The sequence below is a fragment of the Peromyscus leucopus genome, chromosome 9 (assembly GCF_004664715.2).
Source record: "Peromyscus leucopus breed LL Stock chromosome 9, UCI_PerLeu_2.1, whole genome shotgun sequence".
Taxonomy (NCBI): domain Eukaryota; kingdom Metazoa; phylum Chordata; class Mammalia; order Rodentia; family Cricetidae; genus Peromyscus; species Peromyscus leucopus.
Genome location: NC_051070.1, coordinates 71,460,839 through 71,485,722, shown reverse-complemented (window position 1 = coordinate 71,485,722; position 24,884 = coordinate 71,460,839). Strand labels below are relative to the sequence as shown.

Sequence of the window (24,884 nt, the reverse complement as noted above, 5' to 3'; positions counted from 1 at the left end):
AGTGACATAAATTCTCACATGGGTCCCTAATCAGTAATGATCTGAGATGTCAATGGCTCACTATGACTTTAGCAAGCCCTCCCAGGAATGCAAATTCCTAGCAAAGAAATTTCAGATCGAAGGGATTCTCCAAGGCTACCACACTTATTTTGGTAGGAGAATCCCTCCCAGGAATGCAAAGTAAAGCAACAGACACTTAGAGAACTCACTAAATGCAAACAATGAAATTTACTTAACCCACGTAAAATTCAAATTCTCTACTTTGAGCCTTTGCCTTGCCTGCCATAGTGATGTTCCATTAACTCCTAGCATGGTGATGTTCTGCACTTCCTATAAGTCTTGACTCAAATGCAACTGCCTATGAAGACTTTCCTTTTTCCTCCTTGAAAATCAGGCTCTAGCCTACTTCAAATGTGGAATAAGGAAGTATTTATTTTCAAAATTTTTATTTATAACTTAAATACTTTTATTTATAACTTAAATCAGTCTTACAAAGTAGTACCAAATGTAATGAACTTCTAGAAGAGTTAAGAGTCATATTTGTGGATGAGAAAGAATAACAGCTCCCTGAGATGGAAGTTTCTGGTTCCTCGAAAGACATGTGAATGGAAGCAGTTGGAAGGTAAGAGTGTTGCTATATGAACAGGACCAACAGAGGAAAGAGGAGGACCCAGAGAGCTACCAATGACTCAGCTCAGAATCGGTTTAGTGAACTCCCAGGCTTAGAATATCCCCCATCCCTAAAGGATCAAGCTTTACTTCCTCCTCCTCTGAGGCTCATCTTCTGTCTCGCCCTAACATCCAGTCCTTTGTCTGTTCCTGGGAATGTACTCTGTAAAACCCTAGATGACCACCAGCATTACTGCTAAGTCTGCTTCCCTTGTCCCTCCTACTGGCTCCTTGGCTCTCCCTTTGATGCCCCTTCTGGTTTCATGTCACTTGTATTTTGTTACTGTATAACTTTCTGTTTCTTTTCCTTTTTCAGCCCCCTGTTAGGCTCTCTTTTCTTCTTTCTCATGCCCTTTTCTGTTTCTGTGACCAGTGACATTCCTCCACATATCTATGTATGTATAAACATTAACATCTAGGACATATATATGAGAAAATCATACAATATTTGTCTTTTTGAAACTCAAAAGTAGTTTTTTTTTTGAACCTCTGCCACCAGAGAGCTGAAGAATTTTGATATTTGAGCTGAGCTCCTGGCTGCCCTCTGGTGCTTGTGAGTTAAATTGTGAGAACACGTAGTGGTGGCAGCAGCTGTCTTTTCTGATCTGAAGTTACAACTTTGTGATAATCATGGCAGGAGGATTCAGAAAGAAGGTTGTGGTGTTTGATCCACTGCTGTGGGATGTGACTGTAATTCATGTAGGAGTGCCAAAGATGAATTCCTGGGTGCTCTGGGTTGGAGAGCACAAAACTACTTAAGATATGGGGCTCAGCCTTGTTGCCCAAGGTATGGTGTTTTTCTTTACTAAGTGAAAATTGTGTTTATATGCTGCCCCTTCTTATACTCCAGATATATCCTGGGAGGTAAGAACAAATCAGTGATGGAGAAGAAGCCACCATAGGAAACATGGCACAGTGAGCTCTTGTCATTTTCCACTCTGACTCCACACTTCCAAGGTAATACAAGGTTTTCCGATGGGAACCAAGACATTTAATGGAGCACAGACACCTGGGAGAAGCTGGGAAAGCTGCCCTTAGGATGCACTGCCAAGTAGATCTCAGAAGACTCCCCATAGGCTTTGTCTTGTGGGCAGACACTGCAACCTCAGTGAGTGCCTGCTGGTCTTCAATGGAGGACACGGTAAGCAGACCCAGCAAGTGTCTGAGGTTCTGGAGCTACTGTGCTGTGTGATTTCCATGTGTTTTCCTCTTTAGTGATCACTGGACATGCCAAAGTTCTTGATGCTTCTTGAAGTTCTTGAAGCTTCCCTCCTTGAATGGCATAGCATCATTCCAGAAACAAAGATTAGGGTTGAAGTTCTGGACCTGCACTTATTAGTTGAGGGGAATTTGGAAAACTTGCTTCATAATTTTCATGCTTGATTTCCTCATTCCTAATGTGATTGTTGGCAATATCTACTGCAAATTTCTTTATGATGGATAAATGTAATGATGGCTGCCACTGCTCAATCTGAGGTATACGCAGCCTGCTGAGTCCATTTGTTTTGTCCGTATGTACATGTGATCAGGCATAACACAGTAGAATTGGTAATACTCTGTGAGAGCTTGTCTCTGGGGAAAACTAATAAATTATTCTACTTCTGTCAGCAGCTTTGACAACCTGTAGGTCTTCATCTAACACTAGAACCATGTGGACTTCCCCATCCATGTTGCCATGCCAACTGGTGTTATCATGATGCTGGTTTTGCTCAGGAAACCCCTATTTTTGTACTCATGGGGTCATTTCCCTTGGAATGCTTATGGAAAACTGCTTTAGACACAGGCATCTTGTCCTCTGGCTCTTACACTCTTTCTGCCAACTCTTCTGTGATTATCTTGAGTCTTAGGAGTATGGGGTTGCATTGTTGATATATCAGTTGGATTTGTTAACATATCATCACTTATTCTTTCTATTTTGACCCTTTGTGGATTTCTGAACTCTGGGGGAAAGGGATGTACATAGATTTGTCTTTGGAGATTCTCATGACTGTTAATAGTTATAGGGAGGCCCAGCCCACTATGGGACAGAACATCCTAGGCAGGTGGTCCTAAATTGTATAAGAAAGCTGATGAGTATAAGTTGACCTGCAAGCCAGATAGTAAGCCATATTCTCCTTTGTCCTTGCTGTATCTCTTTGGTGGTAATGAGCATTCCTTTGCTGGAAGTAATGCTGTATAAAATAGAAAGCAGGCCTGATATCAAGTTTATTCACTGATTCTCTCAGTGATGGACTGTGATCAGGCACCATAAGCCAAAATGAAGATGTTCCTCTCCCAAATTACTTTTTGTCAAGATTTTAGCCAAAGCAACAGAAAGGAAACTAAGATAACAAGTCCAATAAAGGTTGTCAATGGGTGTGGGCCATCCACTGAAGCATGGGAAACCCAGAAATGTTTGTACCTTAAAGAAGAGTGATTTGTCCTCCTCCAGCAGTTATCAGTTAGCAATAGTCCTCTTCACAGAGTGAGGCCTACAGAGCACATCTCCATCTATGTCAGAAATTTGCCTGGCTTTGTCTCAAGTAAGTAAGGTTCATGTAAGTAACTACATATGCTATGAGTTCTTAGGTATGGCAGCCATTCATGTCCAGAACATAGAATTCCACAGCAGACCTTCTCATCTTCTGGGTCTTACATTCTTTCCACCTCTTCTTCTTTAATGTTTCCTGAGTCTTGACAGGGAGTAAGGGTATTGATAAAGATGTTCCATTTAGGGTTAAACTCACAGTTTCTTATTCTCAATTCTTTGACCAGATAAGTATTTCTGCATTGAATATTGTCTGCTACAGAAAGAGGCTTCTCTTACCAAGGCTGACTTCATCAAAGGTCTATGTGTATAAATATGAACACTGTCCTAGTTTGTGTCCCTGTTGCTTTGATACAATACTACACCAAAGACCAAATTAGGGATGAAAATGTTTATTCCATCTTGTCACTTACAGTCCATCACTGAGAGAATCCAAGGTAGGAGCTCAAGATGAATCTAGAGGTTGGGATTAAAGCAGAGATCATGGGAAAATTCTACGTATGGCCTTGATTCCCTGGGCCGCTCAGCTTGCTTTCTTATATAACCCATGACTACCTGTCCAAGGGAGGCACTACCTACAGTGGACTGAGCTGGCTCACATAAATTACTAATCATGACAATGCTCCACAGATATGCCTACATGCCAGTATGATTAAGAAGATTACTCAGTTGAGGTTTCTTATTCCCAAGTGACTGTAGTTGTGTCAAGTTGCCAAATATAAATATCACAGTAGGACACTTGTCAATTTGACATATAAACATGCCACTATTGAACTATAACCTTTCCTATCTTGTTCATTCCTAGGATCTCCTGTTAATATCACAATATAAGACATCTTAATACTTTAAAATTTCCACTCTGTTTAAAAAATATTCAGACTTAAAAAGTTAAGAGTCCCTTAAAAATATCAAAAATTCTCTCAATAATGGATTCTCATACAACTGAAACATATTTAAAAAATAACCCCTTTTTAACTCAAAGAGGGAAGAACCAGGTAACAGTTCCAATCAGATCAAAGCTAAAATCCAATCTGAGTAAATAGTTCATTGTCTGATGTTCAGAACTCACAATTTTCTTGGCTTCAACAGGCTTGGACATCTCCACTTCTATATGTTTGCCATCCATAGTGCATGTAGCTTCTCATGTAGGCTCAGAAGTGAATAAGGGGTACACACTCCCCAGAAACACTAAGGATCAAACATAGTGTCTCCTGGAGAAGTTCTTGTTAACCGGGCCAGCACAATACCCTGAGGCATTCTTTTCCTGCTCAAGGCTGAGAGCCATTCAGATGGGAAGAATCTTGAAAAGGACAGATATCGAGATACAGGTGACCTACATGGGTTCTAAGTGCTCCTCTCAGCTAACTCCTCCTCCTACCTCATCTTAGAGACACTGCAGTGATGTGGCAGCTTTTCTGCCAAGTCCCTGTGCTGGGTGACCAGATCCTTCTGCTTCAGCAAGTGTTTTAATCTTTCATCCAGGCTTTCTTGCTCCTGTCCATTAGAAGATTGTGTTCTCATGGTGGATTGCTCCCTCAGATGCACACACGTAAACTCATAAACAAACACAACTACATCTATGCGCATATACAAGCACATTGTAATGCAGTAACATATTCAGTTTATCAGTTAATGCTAATACAAGGAGCCATCACCAGGGATACTATTGAGAAGAAGGTTAACTTTTGTTGGATGAGAGAAGAACACAGTGTGCATGAGAGATAGGCAGCTCAGTCATTAGAGTGCTATACTGTAAACCTAATGCACACACAGGTGGACCTCTGGGGTCCTGGCCCATTAGCCAACCCTGCTTAGGGAGTTCCCCACCTGTGCAGTGTAGGAATGTTCTCCAGCACAGGACCACGGGATGGTGGTGGACCAGCCCACTAGTGTTGTACACTGCTTCCCAGTGCCCCTAAGGTGAGCAACTTCCTCCAAAAGGAGCTCCCTTTATCACAGGCTGCCTCACTTAGGACCCAAAAAAATGAGGTAAGGAAAATTAGAAAATCTTTACAACCAGGACTCAAAAATCTACAATTCCTCCCTGTAAGGTGGCTGTCTCAGGGATGTGTTTGAATAACAAAAGTCTGACTAAGTTATGGCCAAATGATTGCATGTATTATTTCATGCTGAACAATATTCCATGGAAAGACTCAACCACATAGTACTTTTTCACTTATCCAATGATGGACAGCTAGATAGTTTCTTCTTTGAGGCTATTCTGAAGAATACTGCTACAACTCTGATATCCTCTAGATTCTTTGTGAACACCTACTTCATGTTCTGGAATCGCTGGGTTACCTGGGGACTGCAGTTTAACTTTCTGAAGAATTGTGTGTGGCATCTCACTGCGCTACATCTTTTTACACCACCATCAATCTCTGAGGGTCCTCACTTTCCCCAACCCTCCATGAGGCTAATTGTAACTCAGAGTGAACAACTTTGAATAATAGCAGTTACTGATTGCTACAGGTAGAGCACATGGTGAGTGCTCTCAACTATCATTAGCCTAAGTGGGGTGCACTGAGACCGCCCCATGCTCACACCACAGCATGGCTATGGGACTTCTGCTGGACTTAGATGCAGGTGGAAGCACACTGCAAGTCAGAATCTCTGAAGGAATAAAATCCAGTCCAATCTCCAAGAACAAGGTTAACTGAGCCAAGGCTAGGCAAAGGTGCAAAGAAAATGATAGTAAGCATTGTGAATGAGGACAAAATGGGGCACAGAGAAGACACAGTCATCCACATGACCATTGAGTATGTAGTCACCATTCACCCAGAGCGGACAAGGGACACAAACCCTCAGTCAGCCTATCCTGTCTCTCAGACACCTTGATTTGCCACAGTGGCCTCCTCCTCACCTACCTGTACCACATTATTTGGTTTGCTCCAAAGCCTTTTCTTGCAGATAAATATTTTCCCCTATACAAAGACCTGAAAACCATTGAATTACAGTAGGGTTTGTGACCTTTTGTTCTAGAGAGCTAGCTGGACATGCAGAGAGATAGGCAGTAGCTTACAATATTTGATAGATGCAAGTGAGCTAGCACAGTACTTTCTCAATACAATTGGACACCATCATCATTAAAGATATTTCCTGAGTAAACGAACACACAAATATGCAGAAATACACACACATACCAAAGTGAACACATCAGTGCCCACAATCATGTATATTCACATATAAGCACCCATACTCACAAACACTCATACAATACAAGCACTTTCCCCTACACATACAGGAAACATGAACACAAACAACCACACTCAGTCACACATGGGGATACATACACACACAAAGGGACACTATTGTGCAAACAACTGGCAGTAGACATACACAAACACACATGGAGGTATACACACACACCCAGAGGGATGAACAGAAATGCACTACACAACACAGACACAGACACACAAACAGATACACACACACATTTATTCATACAGAATAACTAGGGAGAAGACTGCTGTCTTTCCGAACCTCTTCTGATGCAGGGGGAGGTAGTGGGTCCTTCCTGCTGTCTACAAGGCTCTTAGACTCAGCTGGGTTCTGCTACCCTGGCCTGAACTTACTTATGCTTCCATGAACTTTATCCATCCCGAGACTCACTGTTCCTACAGGTTCTAAGTTGATCCATCAGTCTCTTCACTCAACCTACCTTGTTCTTCACAGAAGACCTTGACAGTTTAAGTGAAAGAAAGTGACCCATGGTCAACACGCAGGAAGTTTTCAACAATTACAGTGCATATAATATGAATTCAGCCACATGTCAGTCAGAAGGAGGCCAGTGACATCACCTGCAGTGCTTTTCAGGAACACAGCACTCTGCACAACTATGAGAGGGAATCTGTTCTAAGACATAGCCATGCTTGTGATATGGTCAGCAACACAAAGTCAGCAGGGAGATGCACTGTGTGATTCTGTGTTGTGAAGCCAATGAGACAAACCAGATATTTTCTGTGGTGTTAGCTCTGTGCAGTGAAAGGAAAAAAATCTGCTTTTCATTTTTAAAATAGCTGTATTGTTTGATTTTTGTTATTTATTACAAAACACATTAATTTGAAAACAATAAGTAAGTGTAAAATAAAGAGAGAGCTACTACATCCTTCCTCTTTCTGAGCCACTGAAACTTGTAACAATTAGAAGAGACAAGACAAGACAGAAGATCTACTTTGTAGAACACAGGAGATCCAGTGCTGTCCAGCCAGATTAACCAAAACAGAAAATTTCAAGTTCCATGGGAGACCTGGGCTAAAGGGAATAAGGGAAGGCATGATGGAGGACAAGACCAGATGTCTGTATCTGGCCTGCACACACACACCAATGTACACATTTACACACACATATGCATACATCACACAAAGACTGCATAAATCATAAATGAGCAGAAAACAATGAAGAGGACATCATGCTGAATGAACAGTTGAGTTTCGACTCTGCACATCAGGTTTCAATTGAGACACACAATACTATTATTCATCCCTTAGGGACTGAAAATTCCTAGGGGAGCACACAACTTAGTCATATTACATTGAGGTAATTGGAGAAAATATTCTCTTGGATCCTCAAATCTGTCACCCCAATCCTCAGCCTGTCAAAATAATCCTACATCTCTGGTCATCAAGTCTACTCAAGACTGGAAGCTGCAAGATGGCAGAACTGCCCAGGACACCAAGAACTGGCAGGAAGGGCAAGCTCTACACAGGTCCACTGGCTCCAGTAGCTCTCAGGCTGAACTGGAGACCTGTATACCACCCACAACTGGGAATTCAGAAACCTTAGGGGTCCCTGGAAGTCACTTGGTGCCTCAGCCCTGGTGGTGGCTGTGATTTAAAGCATGACAACCTCGAGGTTTGCCAGGGCACTCTCCTTTCCTATTATTACTGGCACACAACTTAAAGGACTCCAGTGGAGGCAAAGTGCAGTGATAGCATTGAAATCTCATTAATTCCACTGTGTTTCCTTTTCCACTCAGCGTGAAAGCAGAGGTTCCCCAGCATAAAGACTACAGCCTTGTCAATTCATGACTGTCGAACTGACCATCATTAATCCATGATGTAGGTCAGCCCTTTAGGAACCCAGAGAAGCATTATAGGCCTATTGCTTCCCAGGGGCTCCCAGTACCTGAACCCCAGGCCTGGAAAGCTCAAGGGCATCACATCCAGAAAGCTCCCTAGTCCCTTCCATGAACTCACTGTGTCTTCCACAGGACCATTTATTTCTCCATGTTTTGCAGTGAGACCTAGGGCCAGCTTCCTTCTTTCTCACTCTGGTCTTTCCATGCTGTCCATTCTCTCTCCCAAGTAGACACCTCAATCTTGACAACATGACTATAGGTGAACCTTATAGGTACTGAACGAATGTCCTAAGCTTACGTGGTGTTGCTACAACACTAGTGACATCACTGGGGATTCCAAGAGCTCTCCAGGATACAATAGAATGTCCAGCAAAGGGCCTGCTGATGTCATGGGTCACACCCTCTGCCTCCTTGCTAATTCATTCTCCCTGAACTGGACAGAAACTGATATTTCCTTTCTATGAAGAGTCTCTTCAGACACAGGCGAAGCCATTCAGCACCTGCTCCTTCCAAAGCTAAATATTTCTCTCTACTTAATTAGAATCTTCTTACTACTTTACCCATGGGGAGTTGAAAGCTCACTTTACAAGCACAGCCCAAGAATGGTCTTTCTTATTTTTTTTTAACAGCCAAGTAACACTTCATTGTGTAAATGTATCAAGTTTTTAAATCTATTATTTGATTGAGGGACATCTAGGTGGTTTCCAGTTTCTGAATATTACTAATAAAGCTCCAGTGAACATAGTTGAGCAAGCATCCTTTCGTCGGTAAGATGGAGAGTGCTTTGGGCATATGTCCAGGAGTAGTACAGTTGGATATTGAAGTAGATGAATTCCAAATTTTCTGAGAAACTGCCATATTGATTTCCAAAATGTCTGTACAATTTTGCACTCCCACCAGCAATGGAGGAGTGTTCCCTTTGCTTCAGATCCTCAACAGCAGGAACTGTCACTCCTGTTTTTTATCTCAGCCATTCTGACCAGTGTAAGATAGAATCTCAAAGTCATTTTGTTTTGCATTACCTTGATGGCTAAGGATGTTGAACATTTCTTTAATTGTTTCTCAGACATTTGAGGTTTCTCTGTTGAAACACTATTTAGATCTATATTCAATTTTTAAAAATTGGATTATTAGGTTTGTTGAGATCTAGTTTATTTATTTGGAAATTAGCCCTCTGTCATATGTGGAGTTGTTGAAAATCTTTTTCCATTCTGATGATTTCCATTTTGTCCTATTGACAGTATCCTTTGCATCACAGAAGCTTTTCAGTTCATGTGATCTCTTTTATTAATTGCTGATCTTAGTCCTTGTGCTATTGTTGTTCTGTACAAAAAGTTGTCTCATGTGCCAATGGTTCAAATCTATACCCAACTTTATCTTCTGTTAGGTTCAATGTATCTGGTTTTATGTTGAGACCTTTGATCTACTTGGACTTGAATTTCGGACAGGGTGATAGATATGGTTCTGTTTGCATTCCTCTACATGTTGACATCCAGGTAGACCAGCACCATTTGCTGATGATGCTTTCTTTTTTCCATCATATATTTCTGACTTCTTTATCAAAAAATTAGGTGTCAATAGGTGTGTGGATTTATGCCTGGGTCTTTGATTTGATTCAACTGATCACCTGTCTTTTTTAATGCCAATACCATGCTGTTTTTATTACTATTGCTCTGTAGTAGAGATTGATATCAGGGATGGTGATACCTCCAGAAATTCTTTTATTGTACGGGATTGTTTTAGATATCCTTGGTTTTTTCATTTTTCCATATGAAGTTGAGTCTTATTCTGTAGCAGGATCCTTAAAAGTTCTTATTAATAAAGTCAAACCCGAGGCGAGTTATTGGGGTCCATGCTGGTAGATCAGAGAGACAGAACAAGCCACAGCTATCTTCACCTGGTCAACTTCTCAGCTGGTCTTGTTTCCTCAGACTGGAGGCCTCTGAGTCCTCATCCGGAATGGGTCTCAGCTGAATTACTGCTCAAAAGCCTGAATGCTTAACCAGCCAAAATCTTAACCAGCCAAAAAACTTCTAGTTTCTGGTCCTCACACCTTATATATCTTTCTGCTTTCTACCACCACTCTCTGGGATTAAAGGCTGGCTTTCTGGGATTAAAGGTGTGTGTCACCATGCTTGGCCTTGAACTCACAGAGATCCAGAGGGATTTCTATCTCTGGAATGCTAGGATTAAAGGTGTGAGTGCCACCATTTTCTAGCCTTTGTATTTAGTGGCTGTCTGTTCTTTGACCCGAGATAAATTTATTAGAGTACACAATACTTTGGGGAACACAATACCACCACATTTCCTCTCTTTTTGTCTAAAATTAAAAAGCTTATAACTAATACAAGAAAAACTATCTTCAATAAGTATATGTAAGGAGCCAGGCGTTGGTGGCGCACGCCTTTAATCCCAGCACTCGGGGAGGCAGAGCCAGGCGGATCTCTGTGAGTTCGAGGGCCAGCCTGGGCTACCAAGTGAGCTCCAGGAAAGGCGCAAAGCTACACAGAGAAACCCTGTCTCGAAAAAAAACCAAAAAAAAGAAAAAATAAATAAGTATATGTAAGGATTTGCACAGCTGTGGGGATACCAAGTTATGCTGTATCTCTGTCATCTCCACTAACATAGACAGTTCAGGATTGCTGTTTCCCATCAGTGCGCCCTTTCCTTACAGATTCCCGTTTTCAGGAAGAAGTTCTCATGAAGAGTACTGGGACAACTGACAAAGATGACAAGGTTCACAGTACTTTCAGGTAGACCCACTGCACAGTGTTCACTGCTCTTTAATTATTGCTCTACAAAGGCATCAAACAGACATGCTCTTCAGCAAACAGAAAAGAGATTACTCAATCTTTCAGTCAATTGCATTATCTTTCCATTATGGGAAGAATGGGACTTTTACTAGCTTTTTTTGAGAATTTCATACAATGTACTTTGATCATATTTAGTTCTCCACCAGTTTCTACCAGTCCCACCCCTCATCTTTACTTTCCAGCTTTTCTTTCTTTGTTTCTGGAAAAAACAAAACTTTTAAGTACAGTTTATGGTGTCTTGGATGCATGGCCTTCCCAGGAGTGTGGTTGACCTACTGGGGATATACCCTTAAAGAAAAAAGATTTTCCCTCTCCTAGTTGCTATCAGATGCCAATATCTCCTTAGTTAAGGATGGGACTTTGTACTCATATGCCATGCTGGAGTTCTGTGGAGCTTGAGCTTGTGTAGGTTTGTGTGTGCTATTCCAGCTGTTTTGAGTTCATATAAATTAATTTTCCTTATAATTGAAGATTCAGTGATAAAATGCATCAATAAGGAGTCTCAATTACATCTGAATTATATTGGTTTGAGTGAAAAATTCCCCCATAAGCTCATATATTTGCATGGTTTTTCCCCAGTTGATGAACTATTTGGAAAGCATTAGCAGGTGTGGTCTTGTTGGAGGAAGTGTTGGAGGAGGTGTGTCACTGGAAGTGGACTTGAGGTTGAAAAGCTCACCCCTGGCCCAGGGCTTTTTCTCTGCCTGCTGTCTACTGATTAGGATTGAAAATCTCTCAGCTATTTCTTCAGGACCATGCTGGCCTGCTGCCATGCTCCCAGCCATGATGATAATGAATTTACCCTCTGAAAATTTAAGCAAGCCCCATATTAAATTTCTTTTATAAGTTGCCTGGTCATGGTGTCTCTTTATATTAATAAACAGTAACTAAGACACAAATAATGAAGTCATCTTCACCTTATCAGATTTCATTAACTTACAAAAAAAGTCTGAGAAAGTATTAAATCATTAATATATAAGTCTATGTTTATAATAAAAGAAGACTTACACAAAATTAACTTGTATGAGTACTTAAACCATTTCAGAAACATTGCTCTACTACAATCATCAAACCTAGATTTAATAAAGCCTGTGTCTTCAACTGTTCGTTAGATGTGTTTGCTGCTGTTGCAACAAGAGCTCAAGTGTCAGGTTTGTCATTTCCAAATTCAGAAACTGTCACATGTTCATTTGGAGTTTTATATTTCTGAGGAGGACCTGACATCATCCAATTATACACCTTGAAAAAGAAGTTGCTAAAAGAATGATATTTTCAACACTATTGAGTGAAATTATACAAGGTAAAGTCAGAAAAGTCACAGGATATAATACATCATTGCACCAAAACCCAAGATACACTAACAGAGCAATGTCAGTATTTTTTAATTACAATTTTATCATTTTTTGAACTTTTTATACAATATGTTTTGATTATATTCTTTTCCATACTTTAAGTCTTCACAGATCCTCCCCATCCCCCTACTTGCCCAATACTTTGTTCAAATAATCCTCAAAATAAAAAAAGGTAAAACAACCTTCCTTCAAAGACAAAACTTGCTAAAGCATAACAACTACAACAAAAGCATGCACACAAAAGTGTTTGTGTTGGACGTTGAAGCAGAAAGATCATAAGCTTAGGACCAGCCTAGATTTCATAGCAAGTTTTAACTTTATTCAATGAGATAGAGTGTATCAGCTCCTCCAAAAGTCAGTGAAAGCCCAGAGGTAATGCAGAAATGGTTCTATTGCACCCTAACTTGATGCTATGTCAATGTATTCTAACCTGGACCAGCCTTTCTGCAATGCTCTCTGTAGAACTTGTGCTGTACATGCATCAGTTGACTTGGCTCCCAACTGTAGCAGGCTTTCTTGGGCCTTCAGCCCCCAAATCATGATAAGGAGACTTATTATTAATTATGAATGCTTGGCCTTAGCTTAGACTTGTTTCTTGCTAGTTCTTATAAATTAACCTGTTTCTTTTTATGTACATTTTGCCTCAGGGGTTTTTACATCCTCCCCACTTCCTTCTGTATATCTTACTTTCCTGTTGTCTCCATGGCTGGCAGCTTCCTGGCTTCTGGTCCTGGGCATGCCCTTCTCTTTCTTCCTCTTTCTCTTCATTTTTTTCTTTCTCACCAACCTAGATTTGTTCCCCTCCTTTTTCCCTCTGCCTGCCAGCAATCCCCATCTCTCTCCTGCCTAGCTATTTGCCATTCAAGTTTTTTTTAGACCAATCAGGTATCGTAGGCATGCAAGGTGAAACAGCAACACATCTTTACATAATTAAACAAATGCAGCATAAATAAATGTAACACATATTTACATCATTAACTAAGACAGCAGAAACAAATGTAACACACCTTCACATAGTTAAAGTAATATTCTGTAGCATAAGCAAATGTAACACATCTTTACATAGTTAAAATAATGTTCCACAACATCTGTGGGCATGAGGATAAGCATTTAGAATGCAGTTAGGGATTACACTAGTTTAGGAAAATGGCAGTGGGTAGTTCTCTTTTAGAGTTCCTGACCTCTCTAGTCATGAGTAGTTGGTGATGTTGACAGTACCAGGTATGAATTCCCTCCTACTGAGTGAGCTATAATTCCAGTTCAATGGTTGTTGGTTACCTCCAAGACAGAAGTGACACTATTGAAGATTTGGATGCTGGTCATTGTTGTGGCTCTTAGGTATTACAGCTGGGTAGGACTATTGACTGCCTTTTTCCTTGGCTGGTTTTGGAAAATCTCTGGATACTATGAGAGTCCTCAGGCAATAGACTCCTAGGTCAGTTGTAGCCCATTCTTCCAAGTCCTATGTCCAAAGTGTGTATTATCTTTAGGAATGGGACTTATCCTCAAATCTTTGAGTCAACTAAAGACAATAGCAATAGTCTATGTTGCTTTGGGAGTCCTGTCTTGAGCCGTCATGACTGCACACTTGAAATGAGGTTTCTCATGCCAGGTGTTATGCTGAACAGTCTATGGCTTTAGGGGAGCATTATCACTCCAAGTGGCATAACATCATTTTGATTATTTATTTATGTATACACATGCACTTATATATATTACATATAATTTGGGGTAAATAAAAAATAATGATTGCCTGTGACTTTTTCAAACACCCTGAGTGTTATTTATTCATCCTCTCTCCCTCTCCCCCTACACTGATCTCTGTCCTCACTCCCCATTTAAAGCCCCTTCACTCTTCCCATTTCCACTTCATAGAAACTGTGTCTTGTTCTTTCTACAGCTCCTTTTTCCCATACCTTATTAGTCCCTGTTTACTGTCCTGAGGTTCATATAGGTCATTCCTATTGGAGAACATTTCTATAGAAATGGTAGGTTTTGTGGGAGTTCAGGTGGTCTTGGCCTTTAATAATGCATGTGTGTTTGTGATATGATGTAGGCATGTAGACTTCTTTCATTGTGTCTGATATTGTAGCCTGCCTCTGTTGAGTAGAATTTGGTTTCTATTTTTGCTATTGCTCAGATCAGGTTGGTTTCAGAAGGTTTGGTAGGTCAGTCCTTCAAATAGAGATACCCATTATTGATGGCGGGGATGAGAATGATTCTAATTCAACGGTTATCAAGAAAATGTGTGACTATGCTTAAGGTCTATGTCTGTGTGCTGGTGCAAAAGCTGTTCAAGTCCAGCTTTGCCTGGGAATGTGGGAATGACATGCAGAGATTCTGGGCAACTTACCACACTCTAGGTTGGTATGAAGGCTGCAGTACACAAAGTAGGCTTTCTGGGAGTGTGGGGAAGATGTGGGTGAATGGGATCTGAAACACTCAACTGGCTGGGCTGGTGCACAGACGATGTAACCATAGGTAGGCTTGGGAGTGTGAAGATTGAGTGGCATATTGGGGATCTGGAGCACTCACCTTCTTAGACTGATTCACAGGCTATATGACACAGCCAGGTCCAACAATGTGGTCCTCACATGGGTGAGTACAGAGCTAGTGCTCTCGTCTGGTTGAGTAGATGCACAGTCTGTATGATCACAGATAGGTTGGAAGAGTAAGGATGGCAGAGGTGGGCAGAATCTTTACTAAAATAAGTGAAAAACGAACTAGATTTCTGCAGTTAGAAATCTGACCGCAGGGTGGCAGTGCACCTCAGCTGATGCACCAAAAGGACATCAGTGAATTTTAAATGAACAGGCTTTTTCTTATTGGCTGGGCAAATAATTCAGCATGGATGGTTGTTATAACAACAAAAGGCCAATTGGAACTTTCAAGATGCTCAGCTGGCTAGCGACCGAGCACCTACAACTGATCCGAGTAGGAAGCACAATGAAGACAGCTGTTCATGCTTTATTCATTTTCCTCTGGCTGCAGATGTACTGTGAGTTGAGGATTGTGAGATGACTGGGTATGTTAGTGGGAGTTCTGTGGATGCTCAGAAAAAATAGTTCATTTGGGTTTCCTCTATTTACTACAGAAAAAAGATGAGGAAGAAAAAGGACTTGATAACTTTTCTCCTTTCTCTCCATATCTTTCTGCATAGGGGAGAGCAGAGGTGAGCAGGTGGAGCAGCATCCTTCCACCTTGTTTGTCCAGGAGGGAGCCAGTGCTGCCATCAACTGCACTTACACAGACAGTACCTCAGCCTACTTCCCTTGGTATAAGCAAGAGCCTGGGAAGCATCCTCAGTTCATCATTGACATCCGGTCAAATTCAGAAAGAAAGCAGAACCAAAGACTCACCCTTCTATTGGATAAGAAAGCCAAACACCTTTCCCTGTACATTACAGCCACGCAGCCTGCAGATTCAGCCATCTACTTCTGTGCAGCAGATACACACTGCTCCCCAGACACCTGCAGCCTGTCTTCAAACCTGACACCAGGGCTGGAGTGGCACCCTTTTTGCCATGTCAGACATTCTAGGACAACATTTCTAACACTGTTTGAGAGTAGAAACTAACCTACAGATATTAAAAATACATACGAATAGATCAAAATGCCCAAGGAAGTTTAGATTATATTGTTGATTGATGCTTAATTTTTAAACATTCACATTTATTGTGTATGTTAAAGGTGTATTGTTCACTGTGGTATCTTGGTTTAAATAAACAGTGGAAAATGAATTGTTTGAGGAGTAGGTTGAGAGAGCAACATCTGAAGTAAAGGGTACACTTTCACCTCCTCTCTGTGTGAGCTGATTCTAGCATGTCCATGTGTATGGCAATCCAAAAGCTCTGTATAACAGATTCTTACAGGAGTTGGTGATACTCTGTTTCAAAATCATGCTGTGTGCTGTGGCCCCAGTTCTCTAAATGACAAACCTGACAAGCAAGGCGTGCCCACTGGTACAGTAGTGACCTGACGATTTGTAGGGGTGACCAACTACTTTCTCCTGGAATTGAGGCCTGCTTTGTAGGAGGAGGTACATATGCAGTGTGTCAATCTGTGCAAAAGTCTCAGGCTGTAAAATTGCAAAAATAAAAAAAGAAAGAAAAAATATAGTTTTAACAAATGATTCTACATCTTATATAGGAAAATAGTATGAACAACACATTCTGAATCAACTTCAGAAGTTGTAAGTGAGGATAATCCAGATGGGCTCAACCTTCATTACCTTGAACAGTAAGAGACAAAGGTTCTGAGCCAAAAGCTGGCATTTACAATACATTTATAAGTTAAAAACAACAAGTATTAGGAAACAGATGTGATGTGGACAGAGGTGAGAAAAAATAGCTTTGTGAGATGACAAATTCTGTCAATGGTAAAATATTACTAAGACCAAATTAAAGGATAGAAGGAGCTACCAGAGAAACATGGCCACTATGAAATCCAGATTCATGAGTAGAAGCTTTAACAGTTGAAAGAAGGAGCTTTTCTGAAGACACTTATGTGAGCTGGCTGCTTGAAATGCCCTTGTCAGGTCCACAGGGAAGGGCCACAAATGTCACCCCAATTCCAAATGATAGTCAGCTTTGTGCTTCCTGAAAACATGCTCCACTGGTCACAATGGCATTTACTGAAGAGTTAAGAAAATGATCATAGCCTGCATTTGATATAGAACATGGCACAGCATGTGAGTCCTGCATGGCAGCCACCACTGATTCCTTTGTTGTGGTAGTATAGTATGTTAATCTTCAAATCTTGTTTCAAGACACCAATGACTTTCTTAGTAAATGGGCAACATAAACCCATTATTTCAAATTTCTAGAAGGTAAAAAGCACAGATTTTAATGATTACACATTCCCCGGGCCCGTTTGAAATTCGTCCATTTTATTACAACTGTAAGAAAATGTAAAGATTTATTTTGTTTTATGCTTATAGGTGTTTTGCCTGCTTTTGTGTTTAGGTACCATGTGTGTGCCTGGTGCCCATGGAGGTCAGAAGAGAAAGTCAGTTCCCTTAGAACTGGAGTTATAGATAGTTGAGAACCACTATGTATGTTGTGAGAACCAAACCTGGGACTTCTGCAAGAGCAACAAGTGCTTCCAAGTGCTGAGCTATCAATTTAGGCTCACATAGTATCTTGATACATATTCAAATCAGTGAATATGAACTGGTAAAATCGACTTCTTGTCTTTAATTTATCCTATGGTAATAAACAAAACAGAAAACCCATCGGTTGCTCAACTATAAAATTTTCAAGTCAAGTTGAATCCTAAGAATACCAACATTGAATATATTAATGGCCATTGCTTATATCCTTTATATTTATAAGGGGCACTTAAAATTGGACATGTGCCTTATGAATGATTTCAAAATGAGAGCACATTTCTGACTTCTGGGAGGTATGCAAATGACCATAGTTTAGTCTCTGTCCACCAGGGGGAGGAGTTTCTTGACACAAGATCATTATCCTTGTGAATTATAAGCTTCCTAGGTTCATCATTTGATGTCATTTCATCATTTGAAGACTTAAGAACATTACTTTGGTGACACTAAAGATGAACACTTCTCCAGCTTTAGTGACTGCTGCTGCTGTTCATGCTTGGTAAGTGAAGTGACATAAAATTTGCACTCTTTCTCCTATGATGTCAAAAATATTTAATCATCTAAGAGCTTTGTCCTTAATGTGAGACAATTATCCTTTTCTTCCTCCAGGTAGAACCCAAGGAGACTCAGTGACTCAGAAACAAGGTCAAGTGACTCTCTCAGAAGACGATGTCCTATTTATAAACTGCACTTATTCAGCCACAGGGTACCCAACTCTTTTCTGGTATGTCCAGTACCCTGGAGAAGGTCCAGAGCTGCTGTTGAAAGTCACAAGAGCCAACAACAAGGGAAGCAGCCAAGGTTTTGAAGCTACATATGATAAAGGATCCACCTCCTTCCATTTGCAGAAAGCCATGGTCAAAGAGTCTGACTTAGCTGTTTCTTATTGTGCTCTGAGTGACACAAAGTGGCAGAAACCACTGTGGGAGCTGAGCATAAACTCAGGACAGGAGCCTGATGCTGAGCACCTGCCTCTGGGATCTCTTGCTTCTCTGTGCTGTGTGGCTCTCCATTTCTTTAGTTGGCACAAAAACCATAGGAATAGCTACAGCAGAAGAACAAGAAGTAGAGTCTTCCCCACTCATCTCTTGATTGGGACCAAAGCAAAATCTGATACAAGAAAATCTTATCAGAGCATGAGATTCCCCCAGTAAAGCCTGTGACTAAGGAAATTGTCTGCTTGTTGTAGGAAATCTTCGTCACAGTAAGAAACCTTTTCTTGTTACTCCCAAACCTTACTATAGTGGAGTGAATCCCAACACTCTGAAAAGTGAGAACTGTTGCTTGTGCAGAGCTGACAAGGTTGGGTGATTGGCAACACCTCTTGAAAACACCTTTCTTTTCCCATTAAATTGTCCTCATTATTGGTAAACATTAATGGGACATTATGTGTAGCCTGTCTCTGTCATATCTATTTTAGCTACATTGATACAATGTCTGTCTGTCTGTCTGTCTATATATATATATAGACATGCCAATTTATCTATATCCCACTTTCACTGACAACAAGATATTTGGGCTACCGATCTAGGCAGGGTGACTTTTGCAACACAGTTCTCTTAGAAAACTGTTTAGTTACACAAGTATTGTTGCTTTCCACGTAAATCATAAACTTAGTTCCTCAATTTCTATAAAAAAAATTCTCCTGAGATTTTCAGCAACTTTGCACTGACTTTTTAAAAGACTCTGGGGAATTCCAAGTTCATGAGTCTTCTAAGTCAAGGACATGACATACTTTCCCATTCATTAAGTTCTCTGTAATTCATCAGCATCACTGTCAACTGTTCTGGGATGAGACCTAGAGCAGCTTTAGGCAAAAAGAAGGTGATCCTGCTCTAGGGTCTAGCTTGGTGAGTATGCCTGACCCTCTAATCCCTCCACATACCTTCCCCACAACCTGCTAGATCTAGCTTAGGTCCCACGTCTGCATCTGCCTAGGCCAGGTGCCCTGGCCTAGTCTGGCCACATCTCCCCATGCTGCAACCAATCTCTAGACTTCTGCCAGGTCCTAACAGGACTGACCACAAACCCTGAGGCCTTTCTCATGCCACATCCAAATCCTCTACCCCAGATCTACCCCCACACTCCAGTCCTAGACCATGAAGTACATCCTGCATACCAACTCAGTCTCCTCTGTCCTCTTCACTTCATTTCACCTAAAACATTTCCAACCTCTAGGTCTAACTTGCTCATACATTAGGTCTTCTGGCACAATCTTCTTTGTGCATATCAGACACAGAACTAATGAATGATGACATTTCTAGTTACTATTGCCAAACTGCAAACAGTATGAAAGATCAAGTCAGTATCCACTCTAAAACTGTGTAGAAACATTGGTCAATGAGAACTACTTTGATGAATGAAGAGAGAGAATTTAAAAGAACAGTCATAAGCTTCACCAAAGAATTCAAGGAGTTCAAAGAAAGCACACACACACACACACACACACACACACACACACACACACATACACACACACATACACACAGAGCTCAATGAAATTCAGGAGAAATAATTTAAGAGAAGAAATGTCTGAGTGGTGTCCTAGAAAACATAAACATAAAGCTGATGAAAATGAGAAAGGCAATCCAGGAATTGAAAATAGAATTCATTAAAGAGATAGAAATATTGAAGATATCTAAAGCTGGAATGAAGATGGAATAAAAAAAAAATCTAATAACCCAAGTGAAAAACTCGAAGGAAAGCCTTACAAGTAGAATGAGTCAAGCAGAGGACAGGATATCAGGACCCAAAGCAGAAGATCTAGACTAAATACAAGGAATGTTAAAGATGAAAAACACCAGAAGGAACATCCAGGAAGTATGAGACACATTGAAAAAATCTTAGAACTATAGGTATAGATGAAGGAGAAAAATCCTACATCAATGCCATAAACCACGTCTTCAACAAGATCATAGAAAAATACTTCCCTATACTAAGGAAACACATACCCATAAAAATAGAGGAAACAAAAAGAACACCAAATAGACAAAACAAGAAATAAAAAACCCACGGCATACTATAGTTAAAACACTAAGTATATGGAATAAGAAAGTGTATTGAAAAGTATAACAGAAAATAAAATTTTAAGTCACAAATAAAGGAAAACCCATCAGAATAGCAGCTGACTTCTCAATGGAAAAGTTGAAACACAGGAGAGCCTGGAGCAATGCATTCTCAGTCCTAAAAGACCACAATGGGCACCCTAGACTACTATACCCAACAACACTATCCACCATAATGAAGTAAAAAGTAACACTTTCCATGATAAAATCTACCCCAGAATTCATATTCAAAAAGGAAACCCAAAGAAAATACAGGAAGCAATTGTTTTGGGATGAAGACAGCAATGAACAAGAGACTGTGGAAAGAAATATGAAATCATGATTATTAAAACACAAATATAATTGATAATACAAATAGTAACACAAAAATCAATAACACAATGGCCACAATTACACACACACACATTTCAGTCATGCTAAATATCAATGGCCTCACCCAGTCAAACAACAGACTAAATGTATCAAGAAACAAAATCCATGTTCCTGCTGCCTACAAATAACTCATGTCAGTTTTATAGACAGTTGCCACCTTAGAGCAAAAGCAAAGATAGAAGTATTCCAGTTAGGTGGGACCAGGACCCAAACAGGAGTCACTATCCTAACATCTCATAAAATAGACTTTGTAACTGGAGTATTCCTGTGTCCACCTGCCTCCTGTAGCCGCTCAGGCCCAATTAAACACACAGAGAATTATATTACTTGTAAACTGTATAGCCGTGGCAGACTTCTTGCTATCTGATCTTGTATCTTAAATTAACCCATTTCTATTCATCTATAAGTTGCCACATGGCTGGTGGCTTACTGGCATCTTACATCATACTTCTCCTCATGGTGGCTGGCAGTGTCTCCTCACTCAGCCCACTTTTACCCAGCATTCTTTTCTCTGCTTATCCTGCCTACACTATTCTATACTTCTTGCCTGGCTACTGGCCAATCAATATTTTATTTATCAATCAATCATAGGAACATATATTTACAGCAAACAGGACATCACACAGCAGGACTTCAAACTAGAATCAATTAGAAGAGAAAAAGAGAGACACTTTGTTTCAATCAAGGGAAGATTTAACAAGAAGACATTACTATTTTAAACATATATTCACCAAACTCAGGGGTGTCAAATTTCATAAAAACTGTCCTGTATTTAAAGACACAGATTAACATCAACACATCAGTAGCTGGTTATTTAAATACCCCACTTTCTCCAATAGGCAGGTCACTGAGACAAAAAACTAAAAAGAGAAACAACTGAATTAAATGCCATCGTACATCAAACGGACTTAACAAATATCTACAGGATATTCCACTTGGACTCCAAAGATTACATATTAAACTCAGAAGCACATAGAAACCTCTTCAAAATCCAAAATGTCCTGATATCCTGTGCAACAAAACAAATCTTTTTTTTAAAAAAAAATAATTATTATTCTCTCATCCCAACGGCAGTTTCCTCTCCCTTCTCTCATCCCAGTCTCCCAACCCCCAACTCCGCTCTCCTCCAGATCCACTGTTCCTCCATTTCCTTTCAGGAAAGAGTAGGCTTCCCAGGTATATGAACCAAACATGGCATAATAAGATACAACAAGTCTCGACTCAAAATCCTCCTATTAGGGCTGGGTGAAGGAACCCAGTTAGATGAAAAGGGTCCCAAGAGCAAGTGAAAGTATCAGAGAAACCCCTTCTCTCACTGTTAGAAGTTCTCCAAAACACCAAATTAACAACAATAAAATATACAGAGGACTTAGTGCAGACCCATGTGGGGTCAATCTCTATGAGTACCTACAAGACCTGCATAATTGATTCTGTGGGGCATATTCTCCTGGTATCCTCTATCATTCTGGCTCTTACAATTCTTTTTCCCTCTCTTCTGTAGCATTCCCTGAGCTCCAAGGCAGGGATCAGATGGAGATCTCTAATATGGGCTCTCTCTCTGCCTAGTGTTTGGCTGTGGTTCTCTGCATCTATTCCCATCAACAGCTGGAGGAAGACTCTCTCTCTGATGATAACTGGCCTAGGAACTAACATATGAGTATAGCAGAATATTATTAGGAACCATTTTATTATTATTATTATTATTTTAACTATTCTAGGTCTCTGGGCTATCCAGCCTCCAGTTCATGATCGTGCAGATAGTGTCAGGCCTGGACCACTTCTCATGGCATAGGTCTCAAATTACAGCAGTCATTGTTTGGCCACTCTCACAAGTTGAATGCCTCCATTGCCCCAGCATATCTTGCAGGCTGGATACATTGCAGATTTTGTGGCTGGGTTTGTGTCCCAGTCCCACTACTGCAAGTTGCTTGGTTACAGAAGATGGCTGATTCAGGCTTGTATCATCCATTACTAGGAGGATCCTCCTCACCAGGGTCAACCTCATAGAATGTTGGGAGTTTCTACTGCACTAGCTTTCCACATCACCTCCCCAATGCCCTCCAATTCCAGTCATCTCTCCTCCCTGCACTCTTTCCCTCCATCCCACCTTCACCTCATCATTCCTGTTCTTCTTTCCACACTCCCCAAGACATAGTGGCTTTATTCATAATACTCAGAAACTGGAAACTGGAAACTGGAAACAATCTAGATGTCCTTCTACTGAAGAATGGACAAAGAAACTGTGGTATATTTACACAATGGAGCATTATTTAGCTGTTAAAAAAAGTGACATGAAATGCAGGCAAGTGGGAGGAACTAGAAGAAAATCATTCCAAGTGAGGTATACCAGACCGAGAAAGACAAATACGATATGTTCTCATTTATAATTGGTTATTAGCTGTCAAGTAAATTATAATCATGTTATAATCCACAGACCCAGAGAGATTGAGTAACAAGGAGAGCTCAAGACTGGGATGCAAGGATCTCCCTGGGAAGGGAAATAGAACAAAACAAATCTTAACACATTTAAAAACATTGAACTTCATGTGTCCTATCTGATCATAATACAATAAAACAAAATTAATAGCAACTAGATTCCTAGTAAATACACAAACCCATGGAGAGTAAATTCCTCATTACTGCATTGGGTCAAAGAGGAAATAGAGAAAGAAATAAAATAGTTGCTGGAACTAAATGTAAATGAAAACACAACACAATCAAACCTCTGGAACACATTGATAGTAATCCTACAGGGAACTATAAAGCTCTAAGTACCTATAGTAAAAAAAAATAAATAAAATAAACAGAAAGAACATAAATAAAAGACTTAGTGATGCAACTCAAAAATTGAAAATCTCCCAAGGATGGGCAAATGGAATATATAGTTATGGAGAGACAGTGGGGAGACCAGAGTGGAAGGATGAAGTAAGGGAGGGAGGAAGGGGTAAGGGAAGAATATAGGGAAGGACAACTAATACTAAGGGCCATTTGAGGGGTTGTATGGAAACCTAATATGGTAGAAGATTCTTAAATTGTATACATATATGAAGAAATCTAAATGGAGTCACCAAATAATAGGGGAGACAATGCCCCAACTAGATACTGTTCACCATTGAGTGGAACTCCCAGTACCAGGAATGGGTTACATCTAATCAAATCCCCAAACAGCTCAGGCTGTTGCCAAGGCTATTAGTTGTTGTCCACAAACTGATGGCAAGTTAAAATTCTGAAGGAAACATTTACATATCTCATTGAACATGGAGAAGGTGAGTGGGTGCCTTGACCTCTATTGACTAGTGTTCATGATACTGGAAGGTATTTTCCATGATACCAGAGGAGAAAAATAATCATTAATCCTTCTATATTCTTTACCCTTGACAAAGTTCACCCTTTGCTTAATCACTTCTAGCTAGAAATTGGTCAGAATTTCTGGCTGTGCCTGAACCCTCAACCTACTATACAGGGCGAGGGACCAGTCAGACCATCAGTGCACCAGAAAACAAAAACAACTGTAACTGTGAAAAGCCTAAGTTAACACTGTGGTCCTACTTGGAGATGGAACCTGTCCAGGACTTTTGGCTTAGAGGATTCACTTTACTCTGATGCTTGCTATTTCACTCTTCAGGTCAATTCTTATTAGCAGGATACTTTATGGCTCCTGAGACCACTTGGTGGGCATGCTCAAATAATTTAACTAAATGTGCCTCCTCAAAGACATCCAAAATAGTAATTCCCTTCTATGTGTACTAGTGCACATCCTGCCCCAGGTTTACTTATATGATGGGGAAGAAGAGGGAGTACATTTAAGATGAACCTCAGGCTTCAACTCGAGAAGTGAGGTATACCTCTCCTCATTCCACTTCTGATTGGAGCCAATATTGCTAGGCAACAGCCATAGGA

General features: G+C 40.4%; 1 pseudogene and 1 gene segment (V, D, J or C); both read left to right on the top strand.

The window, feature by feature from the left end:
- Positions 1-15,387: 15,387 nt before the first annotated feature.
- LOC114688311 lies at positions 15,388-16,017 on the top strand. The segment is given in 2 exon segments: positions 15,388-15,439; positions 15,602-16,017. Coding segments are annotated over 2 exon segments (468 nt in total).
- Positions 16,018-17,999: 1,982 nt separating this feature from the next.
- LOC114688313 lies at positions 18,000-18,701 on the top strand (annotated as a pseudogene).
- The last annotated feature ends 6,183 nt before the right edge of the window (positions 18,702-24,884 follow it).